At 43.0% G+C, this 20,034-nt stretch overlaps 1 protein-coding gene across 3 annotated transcripts in view; it reads right to left on the minus strand.

Annotated features, from left to right (window-relative positions):
- Positions 1 to 3,765: 3,765 nt before the first annotated feature.
- Positions 3,766 to 20,034, minus strand: part of hectd3 (HECT domain containing 3) — a 72,076-nt gene continuing 55,807 nt past the window's right edge. For all 3 annotated transcript variants that reach the window (XM_038794091.1, XM_038794094.1, XM_038794092.1), the window contains exons 18-22: positions 19,577 to 19,706; positions 13,167 to 13,241; positions 11,731 to 11,812; positions 10,452 to 10,523; positions 3,766 to 4,173 (exon numbers count right to left, since the gene is read on the minus strand). In XM_038794091.1, the coding sequence (XP_038650019.1) occupies positions 4,089 to 4,173; positions 10,452 to 10,523; positions 11,731 to 11,812; positions 13,167 to 13,241; positions 19,577 to 19,706 (444 nt within the window). In that variant the 3' untranslated portion in view covers positions 3,766 to 4,088. The remainder of the gene's footprint in view (positions 4,174 to 10,451; positions 10,524 to 11,730; positions 11,813 to 13,166; positions 13,242 to 19,576; positions 19,707 to 20,034) is intronic.

Below are 20,034 nucleotides of genomic sequence, written 5' to 3' on the forward strand. Positions count from 1 at the left end.
ACGAAGATCCATACTAAAAGTTAAATCTAACCACTTAGATATCTGGATTACAGATATAAATTCCAATTTTTTCAGCTGTCTTATTTCAGCCCAAAGGTATGACAGATACACAATCAATGGGATCAATTCAAATATGGACCAGTTGTGTATGCTGAAGTCCACATAATATATAGTACAGTATGATATATGGCACAGTGTGATGCTTGAACTGCAGTGTCAATTGAGTTATGTTATAATTGACATTGTCCTCAAGAATGCAGTACAGCAACCATGCCAAGTAGGCCTGGCCAACCACGCCCACATGTTCTGGTCTTGCCCCAGGCTGGTGGAGTACTGGACAGCCTTCTTCGAGGCAATGTCCAAAGTGGTGCGAGTGAGGGTGGAGCCATGCCCGAAAGTGGCGGTCTTCGGGGTCTCGGACCAGCCAGATCTATTCCTGGGGAGGGCGGACGCCCTTGCCTCCCTGATTGCCCGCCGTAGAATCCTGTTTGGCTGGCAGTCAACAGCACCACCCAGAGCTGCAGACTGGCTGTCCGACCTCTCGGAATCTCTCCAAATGGAGAAAATCAAATTCTCCATCTGAGGGTCGGATGACGTCTTCCACAGAACGTGGAAGCCATTCACGCGACTGTTCCGGGACCTGTTTGTGGCAAACGAACAAGAGGAAGAATAGCCAGGTAGCCAAGAATCAGGAGAACTTAGTCAAGAATCAGGGGAGGGTAGCCAAGGCATGAAAGGGAGAGAAAGGAGAACCACAGGGTGGGGGGAGGCAGCTGAACTTGAGGAGGGAGGGGGGACAGGAGAGGAGAACCAGCTGGATGGGGCGGGGGGGGCAGGGAAACGGGATCCGGAAGGAGGGCACGGGGTGCCAAAACGTGCATGACATCTCCAGGAGCGGGGAACAAGGAGGTTGGGGATGGAGGACGGGAGGAGCAGTGGAGGCGAACGGGGGACGGCGGCGAGAGCCGTCCGGGAGAGGCGAGCGACAGCGGCACGCGACCCAGCCAGGTGTCGCACACTGTGGTTATCTCCCCGGCACCCAAATGTATATTTGCTCCTCCCCCCAGTCCCCGCCACCCCTGCCCCCCACCCCACCGCAAACAGTCGCGAACTTACGTGGTGTAAATAATTCGGCCAGATGCACTGAGCTGCCGCTGTCGAGCTGGTGCACAGTACCCCACCAGTTAGTCTATTTCATATTTTATTGTATTCTATGTTGGGGTGTGCCCTTCTCTTCTAAATATGTGTATATATATATATATATATATATGTTTCTTATTCTGTGTACATAACGGTAATTATACCTTGTTCAAAAACCCAATAAAAAAATTTATTTTTAAAAAAAGTGTAAGGGCGCGAGGGGTGTTGGTTTTGGGTTTATTTTGTTTTGTAATATGAGTGTTAAATGTAAAAATGTTAAAATTTGAATAAAAATATTTTTTAAAAAAAGAATGCAGTACAGCATCTGTTGCTATTTATTTGTTTGTAACCCATGAAACAATGCACTGCATGAACTTTAATTATGCTTTTTTTCCCCTTCATCATGCCTTTTCGAAGGACCCAATTATAGACAGCCAATTAATTCATTAGCCTTTACCAGTGATGTTCTGGATTGGTTATTATGAATAGCACATTAGGTAGAGCTCTTGGGTAGAATTTTAACCGTCTTGGTGTTTGGTAGAGTTCGAACCACTTTCAACTTGAGAACTCAAATGAAAGATTATTTTGAACAAAGGCGTGGCATTCAGGGGCACCTGGACGTCCATGTACACGAATCATGGAAAGTTCACATGCAGGTATAATAGGAAAACAGGAAAGCAAATGGCATGTCCGCCTTTCTTACCGCAAGCCTTTGGTTAGACCACATCAGGAGTACTATGTGCAGACTATTTAGTCTTCTTACCAGGAAGGACACACTTGACGTAGAGTTCCAGGAAAGTTCATTAGACTGGTTCCTGGGATGAGGGAATTGTCTATGAGATATTGAGTGGACTAGACCTACATTCCCTAGAGTTTAGGAGTGGTGATCCGATTGAAAATTAAATTTCACAAGAGGTTTGACAGGGTAGATGTCTGGGGGATGCTTCCCCTTACTGAGGAGTCCAGAATGAGGACTCAGTCTCCGAATAAAGAGCTGGGCCATCCAGAACTGACATGACGAGAAATTTCTTCACTCAAAAGGGAATCTTTACAATTCTCTACACCTTGGGAGCTGTAGATGGTCGTCATTGAGTATATTCAAGAATTAGACTGAAAGATTTAAGATACCATGGGAATTAAGGGATTTGGGTATAATGAAAGAAATGGATTTAAACAGAAGATCAACCATGATCTTATGGGGTGGTGAAGCAGGGTTAACGAGTTGAACGGCCTACTTCTGTTTTCATTGTCATTTCTTATGTGGCTGTATTTCAAAATCTTATTCATTGCGAAACACCTTACAAATGCAAGTTTTCTTTCTATAGGATTAGCCAAGAACTTTACATGGAATCTTAATCATATAGTGACAGTGATCATAATGTCAGGGCAACTTGACCAGGTGTGTAGAGGCTCTCCCAGTTGAATTCTGTAGAGGTCAGCCACTTCAGAAGGTGCCTCTGGGTTTGGTGCTCAATTGGGAGGTGAGAGGAGCGTTTTGAAGCCTAATTGAGGACGTGGTATTTTAAGGAAACCCTTCAAAACAACAAGCACAGTGGTGGAGATGTGCATTTTGGACAGCAAAGTTACAGAAGCAAGAGGAGGAGGGAGATTGATACCACAACTGAAAGGGCAATCCAAATATTTGTGAATGCAGCATTTGAAGTAATAATAGAACATAATTTTAGCACAGCCAATCCACCTAACCTGCACATCTTTGGACTGCGTGAGGAAACCGGAGCACCCGGAGGAAACCCATGCAGACATGGGGAGAATGTGCAGACTCCGCACAGTTACCCAAGGTCGAAATCAAGGCCAGATCCCTGGCGCTGTGAGGCAGTAGTGCTAATCATTGCGCCACCGTGCTGGAAGCTGTGGTGCTGGCAGCTGTGAGGTCACGGAGGCACATTCTCTTTCCAGAGACTTGCTTGAAGAGGAGGTGAGCAGCTGAGTGGTGCGGAGGTTGTGAATCCAGTTAGACAATGCTCCAATGACTGCTCAAGTCTGCTAAGGTAAATGGCATGCAAGCATCTGATGGCAACCATCAGTCTCACTTCCGTAGCCTTCTCCAGCACACACATCTTTTCAAATTCTCACTCTCTGGTACAACAGCATCCCAGATAGGAAGGGCAGGACAGGAGAGGAGCACCACATTTGAGCAAGGACAGGTGCTGGAGGCATCTCAGCCAGTCTGGAATACAAGTCCATGACCACCTCCATTGATAAGTTGCCAATCGCATAGAGACTCAGATAGTAAGGCTAAGGAGTGGATACAAGCACTTAACATTGGTATCCATATGTTGGTGGCCACCTGTCTAACACTTGCTGGGTTGCATGCATGGCGTGAAACCTACGTGCCCATTAGGAAACACCTTTGCAACCCGAAATAGTTCTTTATTGGTACTTTGATTGACTTAACAGGCTGAACATTTTACCCTTGAGGGTTCCAAACCGCACGGTCAACTCACCCTTGGGAAAACCAGAGGAATGGAGGTGGGAAGATGTCAGGTTACCAGCTTGTCACTTATTTCCACGGTTTTGCCAGCCTGCCCAGGACCACTGCCAAATACCCAGTAAAATTCAAACTATTGTGCTCAACTTTATCTTTGTGTAAAGGATCGACCAGCCTTTGTGTTTCAGAGAATATATTTTCTCTATCCAAATCAAATGGGGCTCTCAAACCACACAACAACCATTGCAAGGCCTTCATAAATCATGTGGTAACTTGCCACCTATTCAGGCCTTGTGGAATCTACAGTTCAAATTAGTTTCAATGAATCACCAGGACTTTTATTCCAATGGGAAGAAAATAATTGACAAATATAAAGATAAACCCCGGAATCCCGAATTAACATTTATAAGGACAACAGAAATGTTTAAAAGCAGCTATAAGTAGGCCATAACTAATTTCAGCAACCATATTGGGTTCAATTCTAAACAGTGGATGTCTGTCACTCCTCCCAGGGTACCATGTCCGTGTCTATTGCCACGCAGTTGTATGCTGCATATCGTAACTTCTCTTCACAAAGCTTTGCACTACAAATAAAGCACAGATTTTAAAAAAACACATTAGAAGATTCTTAGACATTTGTGCAACTGTATGCACATGTATAGCCTTTAATTATTGCTATTACAGAGGAACTATGGTGGCTCACAAATAGCTGCTGTTAACCACATCATAACTGCACTTGGTTCAGGAAGGAAGACAAGCAATGGGCGAAGCAGAAGTGGGTGGCTTGGAGGAAGCTAGAGGAAGAATGAGGTAGTATTTACAGAAGGCCAAATGGAAAGGTCTCCTTACATACAGAACAACAATTTGTGCTTGTATGGTGCCCTTTAATATAGAGAAAGAGTCCACGGAACACATTAGTTCACATACTGGTAAGGTAAATGACACAACTGAAAAATGCGTATTAAATATGTAATTTCTTTAATTGATCTTTTGCTCTGAATTTGTATTTACTAATGCTAGGGAATATAATAATTTACTTCTTGACCAGGAAAGTTTCCTCAATAAATGTGCTTCAGTGTTACCATCAGAAGAGCAGCCCTGACTATAATAATGTGATGTTTTTCCATTTTCCCCAACAAAACAACAATCTGGCTGAGTGAGAAGTTGAGCCGTGAATAGTTTTGTTCTATGGATCCAGGATCACTTGGGTTTAGGTTGAGGCCAGTCAACATATTTTATACAAGGTCCTTTCGACAAGCTGCACAAGGAGATTTTTAGTTCCTCAGTCTTCACTTCTGCTGCCACTGAATGTTAAAAAAGATCACCATCGAACATTACAACATATCGTTTCCTTAAAATTTGAACTGCCCGCAGCTCAGTTTTCTCAAATATTCTCTAGGTTTGAATACATTATTTCAATAAATGCATCAGAGTAGCTGATTACATGACTCGGTGTGAATTACTGTCAGTTTATGCACCCACGCAAGAAGAATCTAATGAATTCGTAGTTCTTTTATTTTCAGTTTGACATCCCAAAATGTGTGACAGGAATATAAAGGGTAAACAATAGATTTTGAAGTCAAGAGAGTGCTAAATCCATCCACTAATCCAAGAGAGTTTAAAATGGCATTGTGGGATATCATATAGAAACTTAATGCATCTGTATGGAATTATTTAACATATTTATTTAAATAGCAGAAGAAGAATGTCATTCAACATAATGCGTTAGTGCATTAATGTCCCACAACATTATTTTAAGGTCCATGTAATTATCTGGCTGATATGTGAACAAGGCTCCATAAAAAGAATCCAAACTGAACATCCTATTGACATAATAAAAAGGCCACAAACGTATGGGTATTCTGTCACTAACATTTTAGTAAATAACACATCGCCACTCACAAAGTACACTGAGGATATTTAGGAGGAGTGCATTTACACTTCACAAGTTCAGCAAAGATAAAAACTAAGTAACGCTCACGCTAAACAAGGGTCAAAGTGACTCTCAAATAATAAGTGAGACCATTCTATCCAGATGTGCCTTGATACGGATTGTAGGCACATTTGTAATGTAACTATAATATTAGTGTGAAGCCAAACCCCTTTTGTCATGAATGAATCCCAGAAGACAGATTCCTCCACCTTTACTGAATTCAACATTCAGCCACTCCTGAAAAGCGGACATTTTAAACGGCACAATGAAATAGAACGTGATTTTGAATACATAATTTGGCAAGTTTATCCAAAACTCTTCTCTCAAATTAGTTTTCTTTCTGATGAAAATTCATACAATAGTATACCTTGTGAGAGTTGGGAGAATTAGTTCCATTATAGGTCAGTTCAAACAGATGGATCATTTAGATTTCTAAAAGTAATTACCAAATCATGGGAAGTAGATTGCATTATAAATAGGGTGAGCTAACTTCACATATGCAACGGAGACAGAGCCAGGCTACTGTGTGAAAAAAAGCAGGATGTTCCTTTCTGTGGATAAGTGGTTTAGCTGTCCTATCTTTGTATTGTATCCATGCCCTGGAGAACACACAAGCTACTCAATAACTGGTCCATTATAAGCTATATGAAAGTGACTGCCCCTCCAATATTCTGCAGGGAATGCAGCTTGCAGCGTTGCCAGTGAGAACTTCTCATACAAAGAACAGTGTTAATCTTTTTGCATCCAGAGCTCCAGCAAAGAATAATAGAAAACACAGGTGTTCTCCTGCACCATCTAGTGGTCGATGATAGAATGTTATTTGCAGAAGACTGCAAGGTTTCTCCGCACCTGCCGTGATAGTGTTTAAAAATTTTTTTTTTACAATTAAGGGGCAATTTAGTGTGGCCAATCCACCTACCCTGCACATTTTTGGGTTGTGGGGGTGAGGCCCACATGGGGAGAATGTGCAAATTCGACACAGACAGTGACCCAGGGCCGGGATCGAACCAGGGTCCTCAGCGCTGTGAGGCGACAGTGCTAACCACTGTGCTACCGTGCCGCCCTATCATAGGAGTATTGTAAAAGGACAAGATTGTCTTTGTCATGTTTTTTTAAAATAAATTTAGATTACCCAATTATTTTTTCCAATTAAGGGGCAATTTAGCGTGGCCAATACACCTACTCTGCACATTTTTGGGTTGTGGGGGTGAAACCCACGCAGACACGGGGAGAATGTGCAAACTCCACACGGACAGTGACCCAGAGCCGGGATCGAACCAGGGTCCTCAGCGCTGTGAGGCGACAGTGCTAACCACTGTGCTACCGTGCCGCCCTATCATAGGAGTATTGTAAAAGGACAAGATTGTCTTTGTCATGTTTTTTTAAAATAAATTTAGATTACCCAATTATTTTTTCCAATTAAGGGGCAATTTAGCGTGGCCAATACACCTACTCTGCACATTTTTGGGTTGTGGGGGTGAAACCCACGCAGACACGGGGAGAATGTGCAAACTCCACACGGACAGTGACCCAGAGCCGGGATCGAACCTGGGACCTCAGCGCTTTGAGGCGGTTGTGCTAACCACTAGGCCACCGTGCTGCCCTTTCTTTGTCATGTTTGTAGGTGACCTCTATCATAGTTGGGCTTCATTTGATTCCACTGTACCACCAGCCTCCCTGCGCCTCAACTGCTTCACCAGTCTGTTACAAACTGAAATTTTCATTTTTATTCTTGGCTACAATAAGGGTCAACACAGCTGGGATCTCAGTCAATCCTAAATCACAATAAGCATCTTAACAGAGAATACAACAGGTTGAGAGTTCGGGTCCTACAAAATCTAGGCTGACATTCCATGTAGTACCGAGGAAATTCTCCATGGTCAGAGATGCCGTCATTTGAAGAGATGTTAAACCTGGCTCTGTTTGCCCTCTCAGGTGAACGTAAAAGATTCCAAGACACTGTTACAAAGAAGGCCAGGTAAGGTTCCCCTGGTGTCCTATCCAATATGTATCCTTCAACCAGCTTTGCTAAGATAGATAATCTGGTCATTAGCTATATAACTAAAAGGAAAATACTGTGGATGCTAGAGATCTGAAATAAACACCAAGTCCTGGAATAATTCAGCTGGTCTGGCAACATCGGTGGAGTGCGAAACTGAATTTTTGTTCTTTAATTTTAGAGTACCCAATCATTTTTTCAAATTAAGGGGTAATTTAACATGGCCAATCCACTTACCCTGCACATCTTTGGGTTGTGGGGCAAAATCCATGCAAACACGGGGAGAATGTGCAAACTCCACACGGGCAGTGACTAACTACAAGTACCTCCGGTTCTTTTGCCAATAACTACTGTAAACAGCTTCCCTTTGTTTGCCCTATCTAAACCCTTCATAATTTTAAACACGATCAAATGCCCTCCCTTAGTTCTCTTTAAAACAGACAAGGTTTTTCCCACTTCTCTAATCTATCCATGGAACTATAATATCTCATCCCGGGAACCATTCTAATACATTTCTTTTATACCCTCTCCAAAACTTTTGCATTGTTCCAAAACTATGGTGCTCCGAATTGGACACATTGCTCTAGCTGGGACCAAACTCCTTTTTAAAAATAATATATGTGTTGCATAACTTCCTGGCTTTTGTAATCTATTTGTAAACCCAGGACCCCATCTGCCTAATTCCTCTCTCTTGTCAAAAAAGATTTGTGTACGGGATCGAACCTGGGATCTCGGCGGCGTGAGGCAGCAGTGCTAACCACTGCGCTACCAGTGCTGCCCGAGTGAGAAACAGAATTAATGTTTAGAGTCAAATGTGACTCTTCAGAAAGGAACATGATTCAGGCAGCATGGTGGCATAGTGGTTAGCATTGCTACCTCACAGCGCCGAGGTCCCAGGTTCGATCCCGTACACAAATAATACCAGAAGACTATCAGTAACTATGGATTCATACTTTGTGTAAGGCATCACATTAAAGCTCCCCCAATAACTTAATGGTAAATGGTCAGAGAACTAATCTCTAATAGCACCAGGTAACTAATCTCAGGTGAGTCAGCAGTTGCAATGTTACAACTGACCTTAATACCTTCTGGCCAGAGACTAAAAGCGAACAGCCTTGGTTTCTGAACGCTAGCTAAGTTTGTCTACAAAATTATGAGAGGTATGGACAGGGTGGATAGCAATAAGCTTTTTCCAAGAGTGGGGATGTCAATTACAAGGGGTCACGATTTCAAGGTGAGAGGGGGAAAGTTTAAGGGAGATGTGCGTGGAAAGTTTTTTTACGCAGAGGGTGGTTGGTGCCTGGAACGCTTTGCCAGCGGAGGTGGTAGAGGCTGGCACGATAGCATCATTTAAGATGCATCTAGACAGATATATGAATGGGCGGGGAACAGAGGGAAGTAGATCCTTGGAAAATAGGCGACAGGTTTAGATAAAGGATCTGGATCGGCGCTGGCTGGGTGGGCCGAAGGGCCTGTTCCTGTGCTGTAATGTTCTTTGTTCTAGATCATGACTCAGGATTGCGTGCACAGGAATATGTGGACCTCAAGGGAGAAATGTTTGGGCGTAGCTGTGATGCACCAAATTCTGGCTGATTTGCAGGATCTTTATTTGATCAGGAACAGTTAGCAAGGCTTCATCAGACGGAGGTCATGCCGAACAAATTTGATTGAATTTTTCGAGGTGGTGATCGGGTGTGTAGATGAGGGTAGTGTAGTTGATGTACTTTATATTGATTTCAGCCAAGCCTTTCATATGGGAGGCTGATAAAGAAGATAAAAGCACATGGGATCCAGGTAACTTGGCATGTTGGATCCAAAATTGGCTTAGTGGTAGGAATGGTGGTAGAAGGCTGTTTGTGTGACTGGAGGCAGGTGGCCAGTGGTGTAGCACAGGAACCGATGCTAGGATGTGGGGGGGTGTGGTAAGTTTGGGGATGTAACAAAGGTTGGCAGGGTGGTTAATAGTGAGGATGGAGGTCGAAATGCAGAAAGATATAGACCGATTGGTCAGGTGGGCAGAATGAATTTAACCCTGAAAAGTACGAGGTGATGCACTTTGAAAGGAGTTACAAGATAAAGTACTCAATGAATGGCAGGACACTAGAAGGTTCAGAGGAACAGAGGGATCTTGGGGTGCTTGTCCACACATCCTTGAAGGCGACAGGACAGGTTAATATGGTGGATCTAAAGCATATGGCACACGTGCCTTTATTGGTCGTGGCATAGATTATAAGAGCAGGGAGGTTATATTGGAGCTGTACAACACTTTGGTGAGGCTACAGCTGGAATATTGTGTGCAGTTCTGGTCACCTCACTATAGGAAGGATGTGAATGCATTGGGACAGGGTACAGAGGAGATTCACCAGGATGTTGCCTGGGATGGAACATTTGAGCTGTGAAGAGAGGCTGGAGGGGATGTTTTCTTTAGGGCAGAGAAGGCTAAGAGGGGACCTGACTGAGGTGTATAAGATTATGAAGGGTATGGACAGGGTGGATAGGAAGCAGCTGTTACCCTTAGTTGAGGTGTCAATAACAAGGGGACAGAATTTTAAGGTGAGGGACAGGAGGTTTAGAGGGGATTTGAGGAAATGTTTTTTTCATCCAGAGGGTGAGTCGCCTGCGAAGGTAGTAGAGGCAGGAAACCTCACTACCTTTAAAAAATACATGGCCGAACATTTGAAATGTCAGAACATTCAAGGCTACAGGAAAAGTGCTGGCAAGTGGGATTGGTGTAGATTTAGTGTAGTTTTGTCGGTGCAGACTTGCTGGGCCGAAGGGCCTGTTCTGTAATGGATGACTCTATGAAAATGTGAGTTGTGAAGTCATGAACGAGATGACCATCTTGGTCCATTAAAATACAAGGGCCATCATCTCTAGGGAGGAGAGAAAAATCAGAAAAAAAGATACTCTATTAAACAAAAGCAACGGACCTGGAATAGTTTGGTAGAAAAAGTGTACTGGAGCACGTGGAGGATTCTGGAAGAGCATCGGTTTTCTCTGATCTGTCAAAGAAACAAAACAATCATTTTTGTAACAAATACTATACATTCTAGGATTTTAACATAATGTTTTCTATATAAAATAAACCTTGTAGTAAGATTTAGATAATCTTGATAAAATACCCCCCAAAACATAAGACACTGTTTATATCTGTGACCAGGGGCAGAACTAGCATGGGACTGTGTGTTATATGGTCATATGGAATACCAAGATATGCCCCCCCCTCCCCCCCCACCGTCCCGTTCCCCCAACACACACACCTGGTCACCTTTCAGATCTCTTTCTCAGCTAGGTTAATAGGAGGCAGACTAATGCTCAGATTAATGCTTTGCAGGATCATGATCCTACTTTACAAAGATCTTTTCTGACTATGAAACATGAGTCGATAACAGGATCCTGGCAACAAGCGCAATATGTCATTTTCCTTTACAGGTGGGACAATAAAGCAAGAATGTCCTTTCAATGTACAAAATATTTGATGAGACAGAATAATATTGAAAGTATGCCGCAAATCTAATGCTCCCCATTTATATAAAACAATATGTTACTATATACTCCCAAACCAAGAAACAAGAGGAGGCTCTAATAGGCTGGGAAAAGGTCAAACACAACCATATCTTCATGTTTAACTAATATTGGAAAGTTAAAAATACCAACGAGAGATCAGGAAGCTTAAAAAGTCACCACAAGCAAAATGTTAAGACAGAAGAAAAACATCAAATGCTGGAAATACAAAACTCATCGACAGCTGAAGAGAAAAAAAAAACAGCAGTTTAAATGCACAATTGGGATTAGAAACTAAAAAAAAAACACGAACTCTTGAAGCCTACATCTTGCTATCCCGCTACTTTCACCCTCTTCAGATTCCGTATAACACTGGTAGTTTCTGCTGAAAGATGATTGAGGACTTCCTTCCCAGTGCTCCGCAGCCAAGCACTGCAGCGATCAAGAGTATCCTCCAGTGAGGAAACATCTGGTGCCACCTGAATGCCACCTAGTGGCAGCAGGGAGCTCGGGACCCTGCACTGTGGTAAACTGTCAGTGTGAATGGCGGTGGCACTCCTCTGACAACTTTTTCATCTTCTCGCCATTGATTTTCATTTTGTTTTCCATTTGAATACAAGGCTTTGATGGTGCTCTATTAGCTCATTTTTCCACACATTTTTCACCATCTAGGGCAATTGCAATCCAGCATTGTAAGGCACTTACCCTGACTTGTCTGGGTAGATGAATATAGGGGCAGGCAGACGGCTTCTACCTGTAACAAACCTTAGGAATCGACTACGATCCTCTGGAAGACAAATTGGTAATTAGGAAGGAAATACAGAAAGGAAGCATTTCCTGTTATCCCCTCCAAATTGCCAAAACAAAAACTTGAACATTTATACCGAAGCATTAGATACAAGTGGCAATGAGCAGTTAAATGCAACAGGCTATTTGTGCAGTGTAAGACAATGGCTACTGACATCACAAATCACAGTTTTAACACAAGCCTTTTGTGTAAGATTAAGAATAAACATGCTCAACTGAGGCCTGATTTAAGTGGGTCTGCATGTGGCAGTCAATTGCACTTTTAGTTGTTGGGGTCGATGCAGACAGAAGTCCAACAATGTTTTAATTAGAAAAAATATTTTTATATCCTCAAATGCAATCCTGCCACCATGAAATGCTAGGAACAGCCATTTACTAAATAACTAGGATCATGATTTTTATTAGAGATGAGTTAGGTCAACCAAGAATTGCTCTCCTTACACAATAGCAATCTAACTCATTTATATTAAACAGCTAAATGCACTCGAAAAAAGTGACAGTGCCTTATATCAGTGGTAATTTATAGCTGAGATCTCAAATAGACAAAATAACTATTTCACTTCAGATTCTTAGAGCCAGCAGGAGGAAACTTTTATTGGATTAATAAAATAATTAACAAAATAACTTGCATAGTGTCTTTCACACCTTCAGGTGTCCCAAAGCGTTTCACTGCCAATCAAATACTTTTGAAGTGTGGTCACAGCAAGGTCCGCAAACAGTAATAAACCAGACAATCAATTTCTTTTTTGAAAAGGTGGGCTGGTTAGTTCAGGGCCAAAATTTGGCCAGAACACTGGGGATAACTCTCCAGCTCGTTCTCAAAATGTAACCATTTACATCCACCTGCAAGGCCAGAAGCAGCATCGGTGCAATGTCTCATTCAAAAGGTGGCATCTCCAAGAGTGCAGTCAATGCCGCACGAGAATAAGAGTCTGGATAATGTATTCGAGCCTCTGGAGTGGCAACTCTAATTCCAGAGGCAGAACAGCCAGGTTAGCTATTCGTACCAGCGTGTCCCTTGTAAACATCACTTATATTTTTACGTTGCATACAGAAAAAAAAAAATCATAATTTCACCATCTCTCTTTAACCTGCTCTTACTGTAATACTGTATTTCAGAGGCAGCAAAACTGCTCGAATTACCTTTTAGCTGTTACCCAGTCTAATGAGTGATGCCAACACAGTCAGAAATCACCTGTTACATCCTCTACATTATAGGGAATTGGCCATCATAAAAGAGTCTTCAATTGAGGAATCACGCAGTTATCACATTATGGGCTCTGGGAATGGTTGGTTTAACAAGCCCATCAGTGACAGTGGATAAGGTCACTTACCATTAGTGAAATTTGTGAGTGCTTCCCAAAGATATTTGACTCTGGTATCAGACTGCTCCAAATCTTCAAAGCGAGCTAAAAAAAAAGATATCGCCAGATAAGAAGAAATCACTCAAATTCTGAACTGTTTTATTTCTTGGGCAACCAATTCTCCAGTAGTCCTATGTAATCAAAGTTGAAGGGTCTATGTAGCTATCACAGCAGGATTAGAGGATATATGGGCATGAGGGATCATGACAACTGAAGCTTTAGTTTTAGTGGAAATACTCCCTAATGCCCATAGCTTATTACCACTGTTAGGTCAGACAGTACATTTACTTATGTCCTGCTAAATTAGTAAGTCTGCTCCAAGCAGGCTTGGTTTTCGTGCCATGACGTTGTATTGAACATTGGGCTATGGCGTTCCACAGAGAGGGAGGGGCAGGTAAAGCAGCTCCTCATTTACATTTCTCCACATCAGAAGTTCCTGCTACAACCTATGCCATCACTAAGTGTCAAGTGGAGGTTGGGCGCCTCAATTCAGGGAAGGAAAATTAAAAAAAAAAAAAAAAAAAATCGCTTATTGTCACGAGTAGGCTTCAAATGAAGTTACTGTGAAAAGCCCCTAGTCGCCGCATTCCGACGCCTATTCGGGGAGGCTGTTACGGGAATCCAAACGTGCTGCTGGCCTGCTTTCAAAGCCAGTGATTTAGCCCTGTGCTAATAAGTCAGAGGCTAAGAAATATTAGGTTGCTCCTGCATTTTTTCTACAGATAATTGAAGAGCAATAACAAGACATTCACACACCCTGACCCATGTCAAAAGTGTTGCATAGAAAGCTTAGGCAATAGGTAGGTTCCAAGTTTGGGCATCAATGCTGGAGTGCATTCAGTGCAAAAGAATCATCCACAACTCCAATGCATTCACGCCACCAAAATAAGCATCCACAGGGTTTGCCACAAAATCAAGTAAATACAATTTGAAAAGGAAACGGAACAAGGGTGGCACAGTGGTTAGCACTGATGCCGCACAGCGCCAGGGATCCGGGTTCAAGTCTGGCTTTGGGCGAGTGTGTGGAGTTTGCCCCGTTCTCCCAGTGTCTGTGTGGGTTTTCTCTGGGTGCTCCGGTTTCCTCCCACAGTCCAAACATGTGCAGGTTAGGTGGATTGGCCATGCTAAAATTGCGCCTTGCGTGTCCAAAGGTTAGGTGAGATTATGAGGATGGAGTGGGCCTAAGTGGTGCTCTTTCAGAGAGTCAATGCAGGCTTGATGGGTCAAATGGCCTCCTTCTGCACTGTAGGGATTCTATGAAGAACAAATAATGCATTCTTTACATTGGTCTACGGGCCCAGTTTGCTGGTTCACCACCAATCCTTGGTGCCGAAAAATCAACACTGCTCATGGAGAAAGCTCAAATTCTAGAAAGATGTACAGTAAGAAGTCTTACAACACCAGGTTAAAGTCCAACAGGTTTGTTTCGAATCACTAGTTTTCGGAGCACTGCTGCTTCCTCAGGTGAATGAAGAGATAGGTTCCAGAAACATATAAACATATATATATATATATATATATATATATATATATAAATAGACAAAGTCAAAGATGCAAGACAATACTTTGAATGTGATCCTTTGCAGGTAATAAGTCTTTACAGCTCCAAACAGAGCAACTGGAGAGAGGGATAATCACAGGTTAAAGAGGTGTGAATTGTCTCAAGCCAGGACAATTGGTAGGATTTCACAAGCCCAGGCCAGATGGTGGGGGATGAATGTAAGGTGACATGAATTCCAGGTCCTGGTTGAGGCTGTACTCATGTGTGCAGAGCTTGGCTGCAAGTTTCTGCTTGGCGATTCTGCGTTGTCGCACGTCCTGAGGCCACCTTGGAGAACGCTTACCCGGAGATTGGAGGCTGAATGCCCTTGACTGCTGAAGTGTTTCCCGACTGGAAGGAAACATTCCTGCCTGGCGATTGTCACGCGATGTCCGTTCATCCGTTGTCGCAGCGTCTGCATGGTCTCGCCAATGTACCACACTTCGAGACATCCATTCCTGCAGCGTACGAGGGAGACAAGGTTGGCCGAGTCGCACGAGTACGTACCACGTCCTGGTGGGTTGTGTTCTCACATGTAATGGTGGTACCCACGTCGATGATCTGGCACATCTTGCAGAGATTGCCATGGCAAGGTTGTGTGGTGTCATGGACGCTGTTCTGAAGGCTGGGTAGTTTGCTGCATCTTGCCAAGGTCATCCCCACACCCCCACTACTTGTCTTCAAACAACCAAGCAATCTCAAACAAACCATTGTTTGCAGCAAACTACCCAGCCTTCAGATTAGGACGCGCGGCAACGCAGAATCGCCGAGCAGAAACGTATAGCCAAGTTCCGCACTCATGAGTACGGCCTCAACCGGGACCTTGGATTCATGTCGCATTACATTCACCCCCCACCATCTGCCCTGAACTTGCAAAATCCTACCAACTGTCCTGGCTTGAGTCAATTCACACCTCTTTAACCTGTGATTATCCCTCGCTCCAGTTGCTCCGTTTGGACCTGTAAAGACTTAATTGCCTGCAAAGACTCGCGTTCAAAATATCGTCTTGCATCTTTGACTTTGTCTATATATATGTTTCTGGAACCTACGTCTTCATTCACCTGAGGAAGGAGCAGTGCTCCAAAAGCTAGTGATTCAAAACAAACCTGTTGGACTATAACCTGGTGTTGTAAGACTTCTTACTGTGCTCACCACAGTCCAACGCCGGCATCTCCACATCTAGAAATATGGGCAGAGCAGTTTAACCACATATTCAACCAGCTTTCATCCAATGTAGAAGCAAATCAACAGGTTCTCACACTGTTAGAAGCAACAGATACAATCAGACTTCTGCTTAATGACAAAGCTGGAGTAGATGCTGCTTCCAGAGCTGGTAGTCAATGTCTGGTCAAAGTCAGTGAACCAAATTGGCCAATCATGTAACCACCATGGAGGAAACTCACTCCCCTCCATCTCTGGCAAAACTCTTCACCAGAATCCTTCTGAGTGTAATATCTCAACCAGGATATATGGCCAGGGAGTTAAGTTAAGTCAGTGCGGTTTCAGAAAAGATCAAGGAACCATAGATAAGGTGGTTGCAGTTAGATTGTTCCAGGAGAAATGCTAAGTACAGAAATAAACCTCTCCATCACATTTGTTGACTTGACCAATACTTTTAACACAGGCAGTCATGAGAGCTTTTGGAAGGTAATGGAGACATGCAGCTGCCCTGAGAATTTCATCACAATAGGTTGATAGTTCCATGATGGCATTTTCACATGCGTCTTTTGACACAAGTCTTCTGACCCATCCCCAGTCAGTAATGGAGCTAAATAGGGCTGCTTGCAAGGGAAGCTACTAAATCTGAGATCACTCCAGGCAAAGATCAAGGCATCCAAGGACACATTGCCATTTCCTGGTCACCAATTACTGTGGATGCTGTAAGGAATTCTGGTTCAAGCTTCACAATGGATTTGGCAGCGAGATTAGTCAACTTGTAACAAGTTGGAAAGATTGATTAAATATAAAAGTTAACAAAACTCGGCAGTAATTTCCAGGCTCAGATTGGCTTTAGTTCCCATTTTAAGCAGAATGTGTTATGTGGTCTCATCATGTTTGGGAGTTCTCATCAAGTGGTCTCTTGTCTTGTTTGCAATTTTGTCTTTCGGGCTGCAATGTGGCTGTCCTTTGTAATGGTCACCTTCTCGACTGTTAGAGCGTTTATGGCTTGCTCCGTTTATACAGTTTCCAATGCCCAGATCTCCTTGGCCTGATGTGATTTGTACTTTATGTGATTTAGTCCTGGCCCCTTCCAAAGATTATCTGATTTATACATACTGTCAGTTATAGATCAATTCAAACCAATTTGATCTGTCCTGGAGGTTACTTCAGCCATTCTTTTAAGCCAGCATATGCAATTTCAGGTAAATACAGTTTTCAGTCAAAAGGTTAATCCAGAGCTTCAAATCCAACATCTAGAATTGAACATGATCTTCGCACAAGTGGTTCAGAGCTGGACATATACTGTAGCAAGATTTGTTCTCCAAAGCACTGAGAACTTCAGCTTCATAATCAACACAAAGCAAACTGAAGTAACATGCCAGTTTGCTCCAGAAAGCAAACAATCCCACTATCTTGAGCCCAAAGTTTCAGTCCATGACCGTCAACCCTGCTCCACGCATGTGAGAATTAAATATTACAGAGAAGGAGGAGTTGCTGGAAGTCTGAAAGTGTCAGATGGCTGGACAAAATACCAGGTGAAGTGCTCACCTAAGCTGGCATGCCAAGCAGCCCAATATCATATTAAAACAATCACATCTGAGTTGGGCTGATCAAGTAGCCAGAATGCCTGACACTAATTTACCAAAGCATATCTTCTATGGGGAATCTGGAATGTGCTGTCATGTCGTCAAACTCTGAAGGCTTCACTTAGGGGTTCTGATATCAACCAAAGAGTCCTGGACGAAGCTCACTCAGGGTTGTTTGTACCTGGCACAATTAAATGATGTGCTAGCTTTGCGGCATCCTTCGGAAGCACATCAGAGAGAGAGAGAAATGCAAGAAGTGGGAATCCTGAGCCATTGTGCAACACTCAATCATCTATGGTATCCTGTCCTATTTATAGTAGAACCTTCCAGGCACAGATTAGCCTTAGCATTCACCATCATACCCACCACGTTCCTATCAAACACTCCAGATGATAAACAAGGACATAATTGTAGTAAGGCTACATTCTTATGCTTCAATCCCTTTGTAACAAAAGCCAACACACCGTTAGCGTACCTATTGTTTGCTGTACCTGCATGTTAACTTTCAGTGATTCATGTACTTGAGCACCCATGTCCCTTGAGTGCAAACAATTCTCAGTATTAGATTTATCTAGTGTTGGAACATGACAGCTTTCAGTGTAGACGATTTCTCATTCCAGTGCTTGCTACAGTGTAACATCTTTCAGGAAAAAGAACTTAACAAAGGCAACCTACACAATGCTAAGGGTTTTCTTCAAGATTGAAGGGGATGGCATGGCCAGGTTAAGATCAGAGAAGTATCATAAAAAGTTGTAAAACTTTACCCCCTTCAATTATCTCCCCTTTTATCTTGGAAGTTGACAGTTCCACAGGTGTGGCCACCCTCCAGTATTTCACTCGTATTCATTCTTTATGTATGAATCTAGACAGCAGCCATTCAATCATAAGGCCTCAAGAGACAAGACAAAATCTGTCCTTCCACGGTGTTTAATGCAATGCTGTTATCCTCCCCCAACTATTCCCCCATTCTTAGTGACATGCTGAGGCCAATTATAGTGCCCTATTACCACAAGTCAGATTAGCTAACAGCAAAAACTATGGATCAAATTCAGTACTTTCTTCATTTGTATGGTTCTGTTTAACATGAAGGCATGTCTTTATCAACTGAATCACAAAGACAGAATTGGCAAGGTTTAAGTTGAAATCCCATACTACAGACACAAGGACCACGGTTGCCACAACTTTTCCCCTGCTTGACAATTTCTTGCAAAAAAATGCAGCCACCTTCAGCACTAACCCTGCCTTGGGGCTTTTAAGCACAGATTACCATCACTGGCCAAAACGGATTGCTTAATCATGTAGAAGATTGTGGGAAAACATGTCGCTCATTAGCACTACAGAGCAATTTCTCCCAGTCTTTGTGCTTCTAGCTTGTATCAGGAACTGTAAGGCGTCTGGGGGTGGTGATGTGCTGAACAGTTGCATGAAAGGTGGCTTTCCTCTGGAAACTGTAATTTTTGCCCCGTTAACTTATAAAATACCACCACTAAACCACCACCCCCCGTAAGCATAACGGCAAATTGTATATATCCCTATGATGCAACTTACCCAACAACTACACTACTAAAACACTGGACAATCCACCCTAACCAGAAATCTCTAGATACATTCTAGTCTCAGAGACATTAGTATCTGGCCTTCTCTGGGTGCCAGGCTTGACCTGTTTGTTGGGTAGAGAGGAAGTCTTGACTGGGCGAATTATCTCCGGAATACCACCACCTCCAAATTCCCTTCCTAGTAACACATTGACTTGGAAATATTTTGCCTTTCCTTCGCTGGGTCAAAAACCTGGAAGTAACTCCCTTCTTAACAGCAAATGAGAGGACCTCCACCACATGGACTTCAGTGGTTCAAGAACCTCCCTTTCCGCCACCTTCAAGAGCAATTAAGGGTGGGCAATAAATGTTGACCTTGCCAGTGGCTCTCATTTCCGTGAACAAATTAAATAAATGGCACAGATGCTATATTCAGAATAATATGTAGCCTGGGTCATTTATCCCTCATCTTGAACAGTACTGGAAACATTGGAAAAGAATACCTTTAAAAAAAAATTACAAAAAATAAAGTCTGAAACGTTGGCATTTTGTACTTACTTAAACGTTTAAGAGCTTCCACTGTGATTTCAGGATCACCACAGACTTTTTTTTCCAGCTCCTGCCAGGTCAGGAGGTCAAGCACTGCTTGGGGAACCACCTTCAGTAGGCCAGCCCTTATTGCCTGAATCTGAAGCAGACAAAAGAAATGCAAGCAAAGGCATTGGCCACCAGAGATTTTAAATAAGCAGTGCACATCTGGATGCAAAAAATGAGGCCAAACGTTTTGAAAGGAGAGATTCATTTGGTTAAAGCTGCAATATGTTTGTCATCTAGAGAGGAGAGAGCAAAAGGACAACAGGCTTTCTTATGCAAAAACGCCAATTAAAACGAAACAGTGCATATCCTTCCGTAAAACCTTTTCCCTTCTCCCTCCTCCAGTTATAGACTGCTCCCAATGGGCTGAAATTAGGACTCAAGGCTGCTCTTTAATCTTGAATATGGTGCATGACATCTTT

Source organism: Scyliorhinus canicula, chromosome 4 (genome assembly GCF_902713615.1).
Source record: "Scyliorhinus canicula chromosome 4, sScyCan1.1, whole genome shotgun sequence".
In the NCBI taxonomy this organism is placed as follows: Eukaryota; Metazoa; Chordata; class Chondrichthyes; order Carcharhiniformes; family Scyliorhinidae; genus Scyliorhinus; species Scyliorhinus canicula.